This window comes from Cephus cinctus, unplaced genomic scaffold (assembly GCF_000341935.2).
Source record: "Cephus cinctus unplaced genomic scaffold, Ccin1 Ccin1_scaffold0690, whole genome shotgun sequence".
Lineage (NCBI taxonomy): Eukaryota > Metazoa > Arthropoda > Insecta > Hymenoptera > Cephidae > Cephus > Cephus cinctus.
Genome location: NW_014333313.1, coordinates 1,929,289 through 1,947,291, shown reverse-complemented (window position 1 = coordinate 1,947,291; position 18,003 = coordinate 1,929,289). Strand labels below are relative to the sequence as shown.

The window sequence follows — 18,003 nt, the reverse complement described above, 5'->3', positions numbered from 1 at the left end:
AGCGACTTTTCGTAATTTGCAGTAACACTAAGTGTCACTGGGTATAAAAAGAATTTTGAGGAGGAGACCAAAACGAATTTCTATGAGATCTTATCTGCGCATGACGTCATCGGCGCGAGGTTAGCATCTCACGTACTGAAATCCCCCAAAAAAAAAACTAAAGTTCGTATAAAATTTACAACAAGGCAATCTTCGTCTGTGCCAAAGGGAATTGTACTGCACTTTGTACTACTGTACCTTTATTGCCTTTATCTCATGCAGAAAAAATGTATCGCACGTGTTATGTAGGATTTCTATGTAAAACGTTGTACGTGCACGTTTTACAGTGACGAGTATGGTTCTTATCGACTGATGATAGAGGTTTTCTACAGATCGACTAAACAGTCAGTTATACGCTTGACTATAAGAATTCAAATCGATACTTGTAAGTGGAATCGATCGTTGGAAATGGAGAGTGAAAAAAAGGAAACAGTGTTCCCGATATTCGTATCCTCAGTAATGTCTTCGCGAACCAGGCAGAGGATCAGGAAAAAGTCTAGCGCGACTGCGAAATCACCAGGAGAAGTCAAATCCCTAAGGTCGTTTATTAACCCTGTAGGAAAGCAGCGTGCGCCTTCTACAAGAAATAGTGGAGAAACGAAGTCGTAAACTGTAGGCAGCATGCATGGCTATTTCTATTTTATATTCAAATGACGAAATTACTTCTCCTTTTTTTAAAAAAAAAAAAGGATAAAGAATTTTATACGGATACCGCATTAGTACAAAAATACACGTGAGTGCATGGAAATCAGAAAAATCTCATTGTACATACTATGTTCGTATTTCAACTGTTTCCATGTATTACATCGAGTGAACGTTAGCGGGATGCGAAAAATGTTCATAGAAATTGTATTAAAAAAAAATTATGAAATCACTTCTATGAAATTTTTATCTAGTTTCTATAGAAAAATGGACATGTAAAATTTCGACATATTTCGTCGAGTCTTTACAGTATACTATGTTGTATATAAAATGTATATACTATAGGTATAGAGTTTGAAAAACATAAATGTAGAACAAGACATCTCTTTTCGAGAACAAGCAGATTTGAAAAGAATTCCTGGAAGTGGGTTTAATATCACAAAGACACACTGCGCGCGACAGCCTGAATTCAGTTTCTCGTTAAGTGTCAGCTTATCCGTTCATTGGAAGTAAGTGGCTTGGGGCGGTTTGCAATTGACCGCGAGTATAATTTATACAGCGCAGCAACGTCCGTGTCGTGGAAGCTTTACAAAAAATATAAAAGCAAGGATATTAGGCTTGACGTTTCTCTGGTGGAGAGAACCGATCGAATAGATTAAGGGCGTTTAGGTTAGGACCTGAATGATTGGAGGAAAAAAAAAAATGAAATAAATACCAAGAATCAAAACATGGAGGATAGTAACGAGGCTTTCAAGGATTTTGATATTTTTATTGAATCAACTTATGCAAATGGGGGATTTGACATGTAATAAATAACTCTCTATCTCATATTTCTTGTGCCTCTCATTTCTTCCTCTGCTTTGCTCTATACATAATTCAGGTTACTGAATAGCTTATATCCATGAATTGTACATATATATATGTAAGAGCCAGTAATATTTTAAAGCTACCCCATCTGCAATAATACTACACTTCCAGGAACCTTCAAACCGTTACGTCAAAAAAACCATAAAAACTCGAGAAACAAAGTTACAGTGTTCGTTCCATGTGGTCACGGTTATTTTACGGGGTAAGCTAAGCAGTATCCAGGCGCATAACGTTGGGTTGTGCACGCGAACAAATTTAACGTTAAACTCTGCTTTCGCCCAAGCGGCCGGGACTTTGTAGGCTCTGGTATTGTTGAGTAGTCATTCCGCCAAATGAATGATCTATTATTATAATAACATTGAAAGCGCCTAACCTAACCTATCGTTCCAAGTGCCAATAATGACGAAGTTATAGGTACCAATTTAGTGTGATTATTTCTACCCCATTGGTCCTCCCTCAAAAATTCAGAAAAACCAAAAAAAGCCGATCTACATATCATTAAAATTTACTAAGAAGTTTGGCAAATAAAATGAACAGGTTATCCTTAATAAAAAAAATTATATGCCATTATAAATAATGTGATATGCTTGCTTATAACGGGATGAGAGAAAGAACAGAATTCGATAATGGGGTAAGTCTCGAAGGATTTCGGAGTTTTATACCAATGTGCGTGTCGTGGGTTTATTTTTCGCGAAGAAAATCTTTAATGTTATTGGAGTTGCTATAACGAGATGCAAAGAAATACTTGCGTTATCGGTAAAGCGTGAATTCCATGTTATAACCGAGTGATTGCATCGTTTTCGAATAATTTCACGATATTCGCTCCCGGCTGTGGATAGACAATTTCATGAAGTAGCACTTTGAAAAAATGTAAAATAACCGCAAAATGATAAACACACTGGTAACAAAAGCCAGTGCTGTAAACAGTGCTCGAAGCTTTATATGGCCATTAAAACCTCGAATGGAAAAATTCTCTAATGGTGTTAACTCCAATATATGGCCATATAGTCGGAACGTTCTACCCTGTTTAGTAATAAAAGGGATCTAGTACTTTTGGCAAAAATTTCCCTAGAACCACCACGAGAAAAAGAGACCCTCGTCAACGCGTATCAACACACATCGTACACACGCGTGTCAAAAACACGCTACTCATGGACCATCTGTAAAGTATGATAAATCTGTGTAAAATACATGAGGTTTTAAGTATCGACAAAAACCGCTGTTATTTATGAATAATTTTCTAGTACACCATTATTTATTTTTTTTTTTTGAAAAAATGTATATATTACATAATCCAAAGTATCAGGACGATTAATGAATCACAGTTGAACGAGTTAAAAAAGAATATAAAAAACGATAACTCAGTAATAATCGTTGAGCCATCACTTAAGCGAGATACGCAATTAAAAGCTAGAAAATGCAAAGAAATAAAAAAAAAACCACGAATTATGAGAATTCGATTGTTTTTAATTAAAAGTTTAATATTACACCTTAGCTCGATTAAAGTTGACTTGATAAACTTATTGGGCGGAGTTGTCTGTGTTGGAGATGCCCTTTTAACTTCTGTCATAGCAATTGCTGGGTGAAGCTTCGGATGAAAGGTCCAACATGGGGCAGGGATCTGAGAGTGTAGATGGGGTGAGACTTTAACATTGGCTTTCAAGTCGGTGGGAAAAATAAGAACTTCGTTATTTGTTATTTCCTCGGGTAACTCGATAAACTCCTCGCAAGGAACGAGTTAAATCATTTCAATTCAGAAATAAGATCGCCCCTGGAACGAAGAATGGTGAAAAAAGTTTCTGAAAGCTTTTCATTTGTAAATTACATTTGGGTCGTGCAATGGGAATGTTGCGTTGTAAAGACAAGAAGACATGGAAGCTAAGCTAAGTATTTTGTAACAAAGACGCGACTACGTCGTACGATGGGATTCGTAAGAAAGACAAAAAATCAATCAACTACGTTCCATGCATAGGTAACTATTTTTTTAATTTTTAAAAAACGTCAATTTCATTAAGAACTATAGAAATTGATTGATTTATGTCGAATAAATTAAAAACTTCAAATTATTTTTATCCAAAATATTACATACGTATACCCAGAGGAACAGTGTCTATACGTAACTACGGGTAACCATTCGCAACGAAGATGATGCAGGTTACTTTGAATGAATAGAAGAGAATTCTAGAATGTGCCTGGATGACCCAAGGGTGCAGTTAAACGTAATGCACTTTCCTCCTGCACTTCAATGAACCTCGGACTTCACAGCTTCTATTCGTTGAATATACCAGACACTACGTGACAATATTGACCAAATACGATATACCCATTTACCCGAACCTAAGGAAATGTCAAAAAGTGAATATGCAAATTTTGAGCAAATTGAAAATAAAAGCCAAAATAAATTTACCGAATATGTTCCACGGGACCGTAACATCGCACAATATTTCGTTAAACGCTATGAGAAATAATAAAAATAAATTCTGATTATCACAATCTACTTGGTAATTCAAGTATTCACGGATCTCGACGTGAGCCTATAGGTCCAATCAATCAGACTGTTTGTGTTCTACGGTAGGAACCCGGAGGCGGGGATAGATGTCGGAACAATCGAACTTCTAAAGATATCGGAGACGCCAGGCAATTCGACGTCGGGACTCAGAAGTTTCGTACGTATCCACGGGATTCCTCGGGGTATTCACAGGATCGGCATTTTGCGAGGCACGTAACGGCAAATAAGATAAGATGACGGCAAAAGGAGGTGGAGGAGGTTAAAGACGAACGAACGGCGAACTGCGCCAATCTTAAATGAGAGAAAAGAAGAAGGGGGTAGTTGGTATGGAGGAACAGTGAGAGGATAGAGGATTCGGTGGGTTCAGCTAATTCTGTAGGGTCTGGAGTCTTCATTCGCTTCTTCCTCTCACTTACTTCGCCACCTTATCTTCTTTCCCTCTCTCTCTCTCTCTCTCTCTCTTACTCACTCACCTTTTCCTATATACCTCAAGCAAATGATACGTTTCTTCTTAACGAAGCAATTATCACACTTACTTCGCCACCTTATCTTCTTTCCCTGGAACAGTGAGAGGATAGAGGATTCGGTGGGTTCAGCTAATTCTGTAGGGTCTGGAGTCTTCATTCGCTTCTTCCTCTCACTTACTTCGCCACCTTATCTTCTTTCCCTCTCTCTCTCTCTCTCTCTCTCTTACTCACTCACCTTTTCCTATATACCTCAAGCAAATGATACGTTTCTTCTTAACGAAGCAATTATCACAACGAGATCGACACCTCGTAAACGTATCACGTGTAGACCGAGTGCGCATGCGCGTTAAACATGGTCTTGCTCAGAAGAAACAGCATGATCCGCATACACCTATGGATAGTACAACGAAATAACGTCGTAAGAGAAAAAAAAAGAAAAAAAGAGCAAAAAAAGTATTCCTAGCTAAGGTAAATAAACGAGAAAATAATAAAACCATCTTCGTTGAAGATAAAGTAGCTTCTGCTAGATTGCTCGTCGCTGGATCCTCCGCTAAGGTGATCTCCCTAGGGTTCCGTTTAAAAGGCACTTTTCTTTACTCTTTATTTCTTTTTGCCAAGATGGCCGTAACTCGCAAAAACGCACCTAGCACACCGCCATTCCAACTACTTTACGCTCCTATTCCAAGATGAGACTCGCTCCGAGTCTTGAAAAATAACGTAATTAGCATTTTTAATAAAAGCCATAGCGCGACCTTTCCCTACAGCATATCGCAACGGGATAGGTACGGCTAACTCCTTGTGCCATGGGAGCAGTAGAGCCATCTCTTATATTTCCCACCTGTCAGCCATCTTGAATATACCACCCATCCGCAGAGCCGACCACCCCAAACCTTCTGTAACCATCCTCGAACAATCGTCCTCCTCTGCTCCTTTACACCCAGCATCCATTTCTCTCGCTCCCTTCCACGCCAAGAAATAGACGATCCCTCAGCGTCTTTGGAAAAATACGCGACGTCCTAACGTATCGATTCGATTTCATCCTCATATCCCATCCACATTGGAACAGCTCATTTTTTTATCCTGTCTCATTTAACTGCGAGATTTTCCTACTCACTTGTTACCCCATCTCTATATGTAGACAGTATGCATGTATACCGAGTCGATAACGAGGAACGCCGAAGGGCTGGTGTGTCTGAAGGTGACGTAAATCCCTCAATGAATAAGAAAAGAAAATTATGTCTCCCCATTGTTATCGTCGTCGTTATCGGAGGGAGGATCCACGTCGTAGCACTCGTGAGAAAATTCAACGTTTCGCATTAAACGCTGAAGCCAAGAGCGAAACGTGGGTAATATCAAGACTTTTAATATTTTCGCAAGATAGAGGTGTCACCCACCCGGGGTACCGCTCGTTCCCCTCCGTCTTTCTCACGGGACCTTTTTACTCCCATCGAGAAGAACCAGTCGCAGAGCGTCGCGACGTCGTAGTCGTGCGGCAAAACAAACGCAGCTTGAATAAAACATGGCGCGTGCTGCGATACGTATTCGTGTGTTTCGCATCCCGAAGAAGGCTTACCGTGCTGCGAGCAGATGATGAAGCAAGACTGCCGGAAAGTCCGCAAGGCGTCACCGGGAGACCCGAGATAAGCCCACCCCCTACTGCACGTGGAAGAGACAAGGATGAAACGCGAAACGGACTTTGCTATAGCAGCCGCAGCCAGTAACCTCGCTCGTACCTCTCATTTTGCTTTGTATTTTATTTCGCCTTTTTTTTCTTTTTCCAGCATCCTCGGGACGAATGGACCAGACGTACCGTCACCACTCGCGGTTTATTGCACGCGAGCAAACCATTGCGGGGTTGTGATTGGAAAGAGAGCAGATGAGTCTCGCATGGAAAATTACCTGCCACTCTATTTTCTCTCTCTTTTTTTCTCTTTCTACATGCGTCTCGATTTTCTATCTTTTTTGCTCGGTGATAAAAATAAAAAATTTTTTTTCACTTATACGACTTATTGGATGTGAAATTTTTACCATGCCAGAGAGCTACAGGGCAAATACGTTAAAAATTTGATTTGTCCATGCAACGAAATATAGAGAGTATTAGTGAAACGCGTAAAATGTATAATCGCTATGAAATAAATGGTCATTAGTAATATTTGAATTTCGGAATGTACAATAATACAATTTTCGACAATATATTTGCCAAATAGCCGTATGTATGTAAAAGTTAGTATTAGCAACAAATGTACGGTAGACACTTGTTGAACGACTATATGTACGATCTGTTGATTTTAGTCAATTATCAATAACCAAGTACACAAAGTATATAATCCTTTACGAAAATAACGCAGAAGTAATTATTCGAAAAATACAGTAAACCCGTCACCGCGTAAATTGCGTATAAAATTATTAAGGCAAACTTGTCCCGCTTTATTATTTTAATCGACCGAACAAAGAATCGCCCTATGGCAGCTTTGTAAAATCGTTATGCAATCCAAGTATAATAGCTATAGAGCTAGTTCCGGAGCTCCTGGCAGAATTGTTCCGCCTTGTCGCGCAGTGGGGCCACAAGCATATTGGAACGGGACGTGGGTGATCAAACGAATTCGAGCGTGACATTTTAATCTTGGTAAAAGAAAAAGAAAAAAGACCAATTCCAATCGCCTTGAATATCATAATCAACTTTTATAAAGTATATAGATTAATAACGATTTGACTGAAACCCAATGCTGGATAGCATAGGGAGGATTGAAAACGAATGAATTTTTACTTAAACGTATAGGGCAAGCGAGTACAGCGAACGGGCAGAATTTATCTGCTCGTTATGATCGTCTCTCGAAATAACGAGGTGATGAAAAGTCTCAGGCAGATATTTCCGAGTTTTATAATTAACCAAGAGACAATATCCGCGCGGCACTATTTCGCGGACATTTAAATGAACCCGTCGCTCAACCGTTAAATGGAATATTTTCACCGCAGGACGATATCATCAACGAGTACCATTGGATTATATAAATATATATATATGGTTATTATATACATATGTAATATAGTATATCGTACATATTACATAGCATAGTAGAGCTACGCAATAAGTGAAATGGCAGGTGCCTCGAGCACTCGGATCTATTGATTCGACGCAACGAAAAACAAAAACAACCTGTACGTTTCATAGAGTTAAGTAGCCTTTCGCACTAATGGAATAAAACTGAAGTATGGAAAGCTTCATTTGATCGTACAAATCTAATCTAGCGTATACGAGTATAAAGCTTGATTCACACGGTCGTGCAGAGATAAACTCTTTTGCACCCCCTCCACGCCCCCTTTGAGACTCCCATCCTCCCTTTGTTTAATTTATCTTTTTTTGTTACCTACTTTATTATTACTATTTTATTACCATTATTTCCTAATATCACCTCCTTCCCCCCATTTTCTTCTGATAAGAAGGCTGAGTCAAAAATGTTGATACCGTCAATTATTATATTCGAATAAAAGCGTTACCCCGATGCAATTGGCACAGTGATATAAAAGAAGGATACAAAAGACTGTAATAAAGGAGTGTTCAGTTTGTGAATAAAGATAACGTGAAATAGAATGGTAAGGTTTATCAAGAACATGGAAAATATTGACTTGTCAATATTATCCTACGTCATGCGTCAGTTTCACAGACGATAAGACAGACACGGATATTACTGAATGAAACGAGGAAATACAGGCGGGTAAAGTACAAAACGTGGAAAACCACTGATATTTAATATATTAAGATTTCGTAAAGTACGAAACGTGGAAAACCGCTAACATCAAAATTAATAATAGCGGGTATGGTAATATTCATTATTTTCCCATTACGTCATTAACAAGTTCATAACAGCATGGTATTTAACTCCGCTACCTAGGATTTCACTTTAGACAAATAGTCGTGGCTTTGAAAATGACGAGCATTAACAATGGCTGGTTTACGCATGGATTCATGAGAATGGACGTTAATTAGTGGTATAATAAATTAATGAGCAAACGAACGAAACAATTACAAGGGCGAAAGGAGAATAGGATTTTTATATAATTCAGGATAACAGTAACATAGCTATTGTTCGCCCACGAGTAAAATAGCTTTTGGAGGGGACATCTTCCTATGACATTAACCGTAAAATAGTCCCCCATAGGTATACGCTCATACTGGTGCCTTGACTTGGGTATTTAAGTGGCATAAAGGGTCGATTGATGCAAAGTACGAACGTGGCTCCTATGAAATTACATAGTTGTATTAATATACAAGAAAAACCTGACTGACATAATTAAGGTGAATTCAGCAAAAGACAATTTTTTTCAGATCGCTATGCGAAACAGCAAACTTTTTTTTACATACATACATATAGATATACAAAGTACCTTAGAAAAATAAGTGCCAGGTGTCTGCTTCAACTAATACATTAATTGATATAACTGTGCAATTACACGTCCCAAGTGCGCACCTATATTACTGACGTAACTTACGACACGGCATGCTAAGTACGTAGAATTTATTCGATGTAAGCCAGCCGTAGTTTGGCGTAATTGCAAAACGACTAGCGACGATAAAGTGTATAGGTAAGTTTCAAGAATGAACAAAGGAGGAGAGTGTAGAAGATTTAGTGAAAATGATAAACAGAAGGTATAAAAATTTATATGATAGTAAATACATATATATATATATATATATATTATATTATATATATTATTATATATTATATTATATATATATATATATTATATTATATATATATATATATATATATATATATTATATATAATATCAAAAAAAAAAAGAAAGAATTTTTTGTGTACTCACATGTCAATTTTATGAACGTAAATTCGGTTGAATATTCATGTAAAAGTCGTGAAAGACTGCAAAAGATCCTACTCGAATCCGGCAACATATTAAGAGAGTACTTCAGCGAGAGAGGAGAGTACATTTATACACGTATACCGACACGATTCGTTTTTGCGTTACTTACTGTCCTTAGATTTGTAACTTATAATTGAACGAGCTCTTCTCTCATTTACGTGACACTCGCCTTAACTAGACAAACAACAATTCCTGTTAATTTTTTGTCGCGAGGTTTTATTATTGGACGAGATAACTCGGAGGACGAAATAAAGAAGAAGAAAAAAAGATAAAAATCACAATGGAGTTGCTGAAGCTTATATTTTTCTGGAAATAATAGAATATCGAAAGTGCCTTACGGTAACTTCTATGCTTGTATTTTGTATGAACTCGTATTAAAGTTTCAGGCCTGGCAGACGTATCAACAAAAGTATATACGATTATTAGACTACGGTATAGGGGTAGAAGTGAGATTGAAGTTGCACGATTCCTGATATGCGTTTAATATTGGAATTCCTTGCCCATCCACCTGGTAGATTTATGACAGTGGGAGAAGTAAGAAAGAGATTAATGAGAAATCGATTTCATATAATTTGATAACGTTCACTTGATATCGAAGAATCTCCTGTTTGTTGAATCGAATAAAAGAGAATTTTCCCTTTAAGGGTATCATAATAGGTTCCACTACTTGTATGAACCTCGATTCCTTATCCAATCACCCCTCCCCCCCTGCTGTCACAATAAAAATTCTTTCTGTCTTGACGTAACTGCTGATCCGGATGAATCGCGAGAAGGTAAAAATCCTACAGAACTGTAGCAACTATAATTGCTACAATTTGCATATAATTTCCGAACCTCACTCGGCCTTACTGCTTCCTTCGGTTTTCCTCTGTCAGCTCGTAAATCTTTCTAGCCGTAAGGTACATTTAAAGAAGGGTGGCATATTTCTAGTTATTACACCCTCTGTCCTCAATTACGCAATTACGCTTATTGCACTGATCTCCTTTACAATTCTACATTCATAAACCCCTGTTCGTTTCAAGAAGTCATTTTGCAAATTCATTTCATTAATTTCTCGTAATTAGATAAAAATAATTCGATTGAGAAAATTCCATTGAATCCAAACCAAAGAAACGATTCCATTCGTGCCACTATAATTCTGCCAAGAAGCTGCATCCCCAAGATACACTACAAGGGTACTAGAATGGATACGACAATGAAAAGAAATACCAACCCTTCATACAAGTAGGAATATAAAAATTAACAAGGTAAACGAATACGACTCGCAACGTCAATTTTATTAAAAATCGAGTTAAAATTTACCCGCGAAAACAGCCTGACGTACGTACAGTTGTTACTCACGTACCATTAATGCATGGTGATATTATGCCACCTACGTCTACCCGCGTTAATATATAACAGCATGACCAAGCTACATACGTCAAACTGTAATTTGCACTGTACATTCAGGACTTTGAAGTAGCCCTTATTGTCGTCTGTGCACCCTATAAACGTGCAACCATGCGTATATGCGTATGCACGTGGTTAACATATACCGCATACAGTCTTTCCAATTAACACATTCCGAATTACAAAGTTTATATCACTGAGCTTGCACAGGAGACACGGTTAAAAAGCTCCCACGATAAGTCCCTCATTTCCGGTAAGTCTGACATCGCAGACCTGCGCGGTGTTTTACGGGATACAAATGCGAAGGCTGGTATCTGCCACGAGGTAACAGGAGGAAAAAGCGTCTACACGCTAGATAGAAATTCTGAAATCCCATCGTGGCAAGAAGACGAACACGAATTCTGGAGCACATGAGAAACTTCAGTCCAACTCCAAGACAGCAAGTTCACGCTACATAAACTAAACCACAAGGATGCGCAGTAACCCGTGTAAAACTGGCGCGCACGGCAGCACGTCTCGTATGTTTCGTGCACGTAATTAAAGCCCAGTCCGCCACCTCCGAGGCGGCATTTACCACGAGATGTTCACTTGGTTAACGTAAGCCTCTTGTGTAAAGCCTCAACCAATACACACAAAGTACCGGAGGTCTTTCGTTGGTAAAACGATAAGGACGGCAGAGGGACAGCGAGGGGGTCTTTGAGGTATTAAATGTAATATATTACAATCGGTGTTAATTAATTGAAACGACAGATCGCAAATGATGGATTTTAGGTATTGTGGGTAAATAAATGAAAAAAAAAAAAAAAAGGAATTCCGAGTAATTGATAACTAATACGTTTCAATCTTACTGAAGTAAGTCTCATGAAAGTGCTGATAAATTTTTATGATTTTTCGGTACTCCGTGACCAGTTACATCTGCACTCTCGACACTCGTGTCACCCTTCAGAAAACACTGACACTACTCAAGGCTGGGTGTTAGAGGTAAGTCGCGCGGGACTTAAAAACTACTCAAACTTTTCCCATTTACCAAAGAAGAGAACCGCGCGTACCGAGTGAAGTGTCGATGTTAAGAATTGAAAATTGATTTTACTCCGAAGTCCACTCGATCTTCAGAGACGAGATAAGTTGTTGGATACACGTTTCTTAAGGGCAGTCACGTTGCGTCCATAAGAAAATCTTTTTACTTTATTGAAAAATTCAATTTCGAATTCGGCCTATTCCCTGGATAGGATAAAAGCGAAAAATAAATTGAACCAGCAAAAATTATATGCGCTGATACCACAAATCTTGTGGCAATGTAAACACGAGGGTTAATTTACGAAAAAGTCGATACCAAAATCAATACCAATTCCCTACTTCCACTTTCTGATTACTTCTCCAACCAACCGTATATAGACACTGAACAGTCCACGGGTTAATCACACCCTGCCGGAAACTATCGCCACTCCAATCGACGTCAAATTCAATCATAAAGGGGAACGTGGACGCGGAATTACAAGCATTGAACATCCAGAACATAGACAGAGCTTCTAGCTGAGAGATGCAATTGTCTGAGGACATCATCATTCCCAGAAGCCAGACGCAGACGTCCCACTAGACCCCGGAGGGTTCATCCGAGTGATAATTCACGTACCCCAACGAGTCCTCTTCTACGGCTGATTTTATGTAATACGACGAATCGTCATATCTTTCAATTCAACGCATAATGATAAATAGCACGTTATATATTTTCGGGCCTTTAGAAATGCATAAATTCGTATGCACCGTTCGTGACGACAGCCCTGAACTTTGGCTTCGCTTTCAACGGACGATGCACCTTCGATTCGAGTCCCAGATCTCAATGGATGATACCACTATAATAGCAGGCCGCTATACCGATAGCGATGCTAATATCACATATTGGCAAAGTTATTGCAGTGGCTGCTTCGCTCGTGTAGATATCCGCATGAAGACTCGCAGGAATTTAATAGAGTAATAACTAATCTACACGGGATTATATGACGTAATGAGATTGCATTATATAGGATACGCTCGGAATTTTGTATCGTCATGATTAATGGACCAAGTTTCAAACTGATGCTAGATTTATGGGAATATTATGTTTTATGAATTATCACGAGGATACCGTGTAACGTAATTTCGTTGTCGCTCGACATACGTTTCGCACGGTGGAGCTTTATGACACGTGGAAATATCCCCTTTAAAATTGAACGCACTTCTTTTTTTTGGCCTCGCCGGTTCTACGGCAAATAGTCTGTAAAGTATTTTCAAATAGAGTATACGCGAGTAAAGTGAAGGTTTTTAATACGTGATCACTCGAAAACACGTTCCGACGCACGTCTGGCTGGTGTCGAATAAAAAAAAGCTTGTTCGTTGCGCAAACGTTACTTTCGCTTCTAAAGTAAGCTGCTAAAAAATTTTTCGTGTAAAACAAATGTCCGTGCGCACGTTGAATCGCACTGTGGAAAAAAAGGGACGCAATATTTTGCGAAAATGCGCCGTGGCGCATCAGGACTTTTACTATTCGCAAATACGAGGTCTTTTTTTTATGCCGCCAGGGAATAGTAAGGGCTGAACAATAGAGGAAAGAATTGTCTGGTAATGCGAAATATGGAGAACAGTAGACGGAGGTACTCAGGCAGTAATAGAAAACGAACAATACACAGTTGATCGAGGTATCCCCCTGCTGCTATTGAAATAATTAATAGGACAATAAGAACGACTGTCGCAAGAAGCAAAAGCATTTGCAATTCATGAAAAAAAAAAAAAAAATTGCAAACATAACTACCAACCATTTTCGATATTGGTATACAAATGTCAAAGTACTATTATTCAGTATGAAAATATTACCCAGTAGGCATTAGAGGAGTGGACATACAAATAGCGACAGGAAAGAGATGAGTGCCGTTGAAAAAATCTAAAATTCGGTATTCAATTTGTAAAACTTTGATTAGATGCCACGTGGCGTAGAGTGAGATAGAGACTCTCTATATTTGGCCTAGCTATTTCTCTCTCTCGCAGCATTACTCTGAATCCTTGGAAAACTCTGGCAAATAAATAAGACGAATGAGGTTAATAGGGCCGACCTTAGTGAAAGTTTACGCGTGGTCAACGAAATCGGAGTTTCTGAGCTCGATTCTTTTCACGTCGAAAAAAGAAATCTATCTTCTGACCTGTCCCCCTACACAATTTTCTATCCAGTGCGAATCACTTTGGGGGCGATAAAATTCGCACGGTCTAATATCGCGCGAGCCTGCGTAAATCCATCCTGTCGTTACTCTTAATATATTCTGATGAAAAATCCTCCAGCTTCAAGAATCTTCGTAGTCACATCCGCATTTAATGGACTTTAGGAAATTTTGAGTTTCACGTATCAAAACCACCCTAGACCGTAAAATAATATTAATAGTTCAAAAACTCACCCTTGCCGTGTAGCTGCTGTCGGTTGGTATCGGCGCGAAGATTTTCTGCGGTGTGAACCAGCTCATCCAATTGTGGTTTCTTCTGCTCCAACTCGCGCAGCACATTCTGCAAACACAAGTATCACAGTTGGTACGACGGTAGAACAGTGGAATATCGATGGAGTCGTTCATTAACACCATAAAGATCGACAGTGAGATCTCGAACCATAAGATTAAAATAAAAAAAAAAATTTGTTTAATTCAAAATCAAGATACGAAATTTTGAATGAGAGAATGTAGAATGTCTTAATTTGATATCTCAAATTTTTGATATCATTTTATAATTGTAAAATAATAAATCAGCGTACTTCAATTATACGTGAGAGTTTAATGCGTCTGGTTGATTTTTGCTAACATTTAGACAGTCTAAATGAAGACTAATAGACAGCTGAGGTCTTACGGCATCTCAGGAAATGTAAATAAACTGTACCGTCTAACCGCTTTCCTACTTCCCTTACTCGAGGGTTGGGCTATACTGCCCGATCGATCGGCCGCGCGAACCTGATCTGCTGACTGGCTATTTCTAGTGACTTGGTTCAAATCGATTTCTAGTGAAATATTTATTATCTACCACTGCTTTCCGTATTTTTTTTTTTTTAACCCGGAAGAAAAGTCCAATCTTAGGTATAGTAATTTAACATGGCTATAAAGAAGAACGAGACAAAGTATTGTGACGGTTCATCCAACTTGACTGACTCAAATCGTAATTCCGTTTGGGCTCTTTAGAAATACTTCCAGGATGAGCGTTTTGGATCAAGCGTCGAATGAAAACCGGTTGGCTACATGAATGGGAACAAGAGAAACCAGTTTAAGACAATTATTTGTATTTAACGCCGTGGGATAAATTCAAGACTTGCGAAAGCTTCTGCATATGCTGTGCTTACGTAATCAACCCCTCTACCAACTCTTACGCACAAAGACGTAAAGTCAAGAGGATAGAGATCGGGATCCGAAGAGGATAACATAGAAAGGATTACGAAAACAATGTCTGTACTAAGTATGCTAATCTAGGGAAATTTCTAGGTAGAGGAATATGGCGAATGACCAGTGAATCTTCTCTTCATTTCACCTATTACTTATTCGGGCTTAATTAACCCGGGGAAAATTAAGATTTTCAGACCCTGCTAATATTACCTAAATTGCAATAAAATACAGCAGTTAATTTTTATTTTATCACCGTAATTTCACTTCTAATGGTTAAACAGTCTTGTCGTAATATTATAAATATTATGATACATAGTTTCGTGTCTTTTACGTGATTTCGGTCAAATTACATTTTTTAACTAAATATTTTCATTTTCACGAATTGCTCACATTTATCAAGTACACGTTTGTCAAATATACAGGAGTTTCATTATACACCCATTTGACGCAATTCACACTAGGCACCAGGATACCTGTAACAAGTAACCACAGGGTGGACATTATGAGCACATGCTAGGATGTGGCGAAGCGTGAAAAACATCACTTTATGAACACATTTGTGAATCCATTCGTAATAGAGGCTAGAGGCTGTTGATACGTATCTACTGTTGTGTATTTTACAGCCAACGAGAGAAAATTATATTTCCCTCTATGACGTACGACACTAGTAATCAAAAAGTGCTTACAGGTAGGACGGACCCACGCTAAAGTGTCATATAGACGGAACATGGTAAAAAATACATAATATATGTTAGAAAATATGTTTTTTTATTATATTCCACCTATATGATATTTTTGTGTGGAACTATCGCGTCCCCTCAAACGAATTACTCTCACAGCCATGTTAAGTTTATTATTATTTGCCATACTGTTGTATAGACAATTTGTATTTGAAAATCAATTTTCTCTAACAATAGGAGAATCTATAGGTATCCATACTAAGGAAAAATTTTAGGAAGTCTGTGGCTGAAGTACGAGGAAATTTAATATGGATATGAGCGAGCAAGAATTTTTGTTTGGAAAATATTACGAAAATGTTAATTAATAAATGAGAAAATTAATTAAAGCTAGTCGAACGATATCTAATGTCAGGTACGACGTAAATGTCCAGATAGCGACACCTGTCTGTACCAGAAATTAATAATCGACCTCAACCCTTTTCTGAGAATATTGCAGTTCTGCTACGGGGTGATTATTACTACAGTTCGGCTGGCGATATAATTAGTTTCGAGAGTTTGACTTCGAGACGAGAAATTAGGTTCAACCTTGACATAAGACGTGCTATGACTTATCCTGAGAAAGGAGTAGGTAGTCATTTGCGTGAAACAGACAAAACTTTGAAAAAGTTTTCAAGCTTAATTAATAACAGTCATTCCGCAAACTCTCTCAGTACCTATAGACAGTTCAACGAGACTCGAGTAATTAAAGAATTTCGAGTGATTCTCGAGAGAAATAAAAAAAGTTTAAAAAATTACTCTTGCCAGTCAAAAAATAATTATCAACTGTCCAGTCGTATTTCATGTAGATAAATGAAATTTCACATAAATTTTTTTTTGTCGGCAGGTTACATATTAGTTTTCAACAGTTACGCCAGGCGGCGCTGATGCACGAAACATCTCGAAAGATCTTCGTTTCCTTCCGTGGTTATATGGATGTATGATGTCGCGTTATTAAAGCATTAAAACTCCAAAAATAAACTAAATAACGGACGTATGTGATCATTCAGGAGTGGAACCCGAAAACTTGCAACTCTCGTTCTGGGTTTTCGACTTTTCCGGAACCTCGGTCTGCCACGAGCAAAGGAAATTGAATTAGGTCTAAAAGTTTCGAATCTACATCTCTGCTTGGTTTACGTGCGTTTTATCGCTAAAAACCACGAGGTCGAAAGCTCCTCGTATCGAGCCGAAAGTAAGCGTACCACGAGCCCCGCCAATATCGACCAGGCCAAAACTTATGAATTGAAGGACACATCTATCATAGAAATGAGCACGTGCCAGAAATTGAAACTCGATACTCGCTATTTTCTATCACAAAGAATTGACACCCTGCGAAGTAACGTCGAACGCACTTTATATATCCTGCTAACGACAATATCCACGTGGCAAATAGACATAACCCGACCCTAAAGATAAATCACCGGTTAAATTCCAAGGTGGTACGAAGTTTCTCAGCTAGCGCGATTAATATCCACCCCCTTGAGTGACACGATGCATCTTAAGACGATAATGCAGTTCATTACTCCTGTGCACTGAACCATCTTTGTCAAACGCTCTAATCTTATACGGGGTCAGCTCATGTATTATTCAATCCAGAATATTTTATAAGGACTATCGCACGAGTCGCCATACGAACCCACAAATCACCGAGAAGGCACTTGAACCGGCTGATTAATTAAAAATGAAAAATAATTCACATCTGCTCAAAGAGATCAAGTTAAATTGAAACCTTTGACGTATCAAAGTGAAACATAAATACCATATACTGCGACTACTCGAAGAACTTGTTCTCCCCGGCGTGCGAAACTAGTTACTATATGAAAAAAAAAATAGGGGTCGCCAGTTCTAACAGGAGACCTTGACAAGCTTAGTTTACACGAGTTACAAAAAAAAAAAAGAAAGAAAAAAAAAAGGAGCTCTTGGCTCGGCCTGTTGGTTGTAATGGCATTGGCGTCGGCAGCACAGTCTTGGCCTTTCTAACAAAAGCTCCGTAAACTTCAAAGGCTCTGGGTTTTTATTCACTTACGTTAAAGCGAAGTTGCAGGGTGCCTGTGTAAAGGGGCGAAGTTGAAGCACCGGGCTGAGGCTCGTTCGGATCCATTGCACG

General features: G+C 38.5%; 1 protein-coding gene across 23 annotated transcripts in view; it reads right to left on the bottom strand.

Moving 5' to 3' along the window:
* LOC107269770 (dystrophin, isoforms A/C/F/G/H) overlaps window positions 1-18,003 on the bottom strand; it is a 261,027-nt gene that overhangs the window by 146,627 nt on the left and 96,397 nt on the right. For all 23 annotated transcript variants that reach the window (XM_025087112.1, XM_025087115.1, XM_025087118.1 and 20 more), the window contains one exon: window positions 14,218-14,323. In XM_025087112.1, coding sequence (XP_024942880.1) covers window positions 14,218-14,323 — 106 coding nt within the window. The remainder of the gene's footprint in view (window positions 1-14,217; window positions 14,324-18,003) is intronic.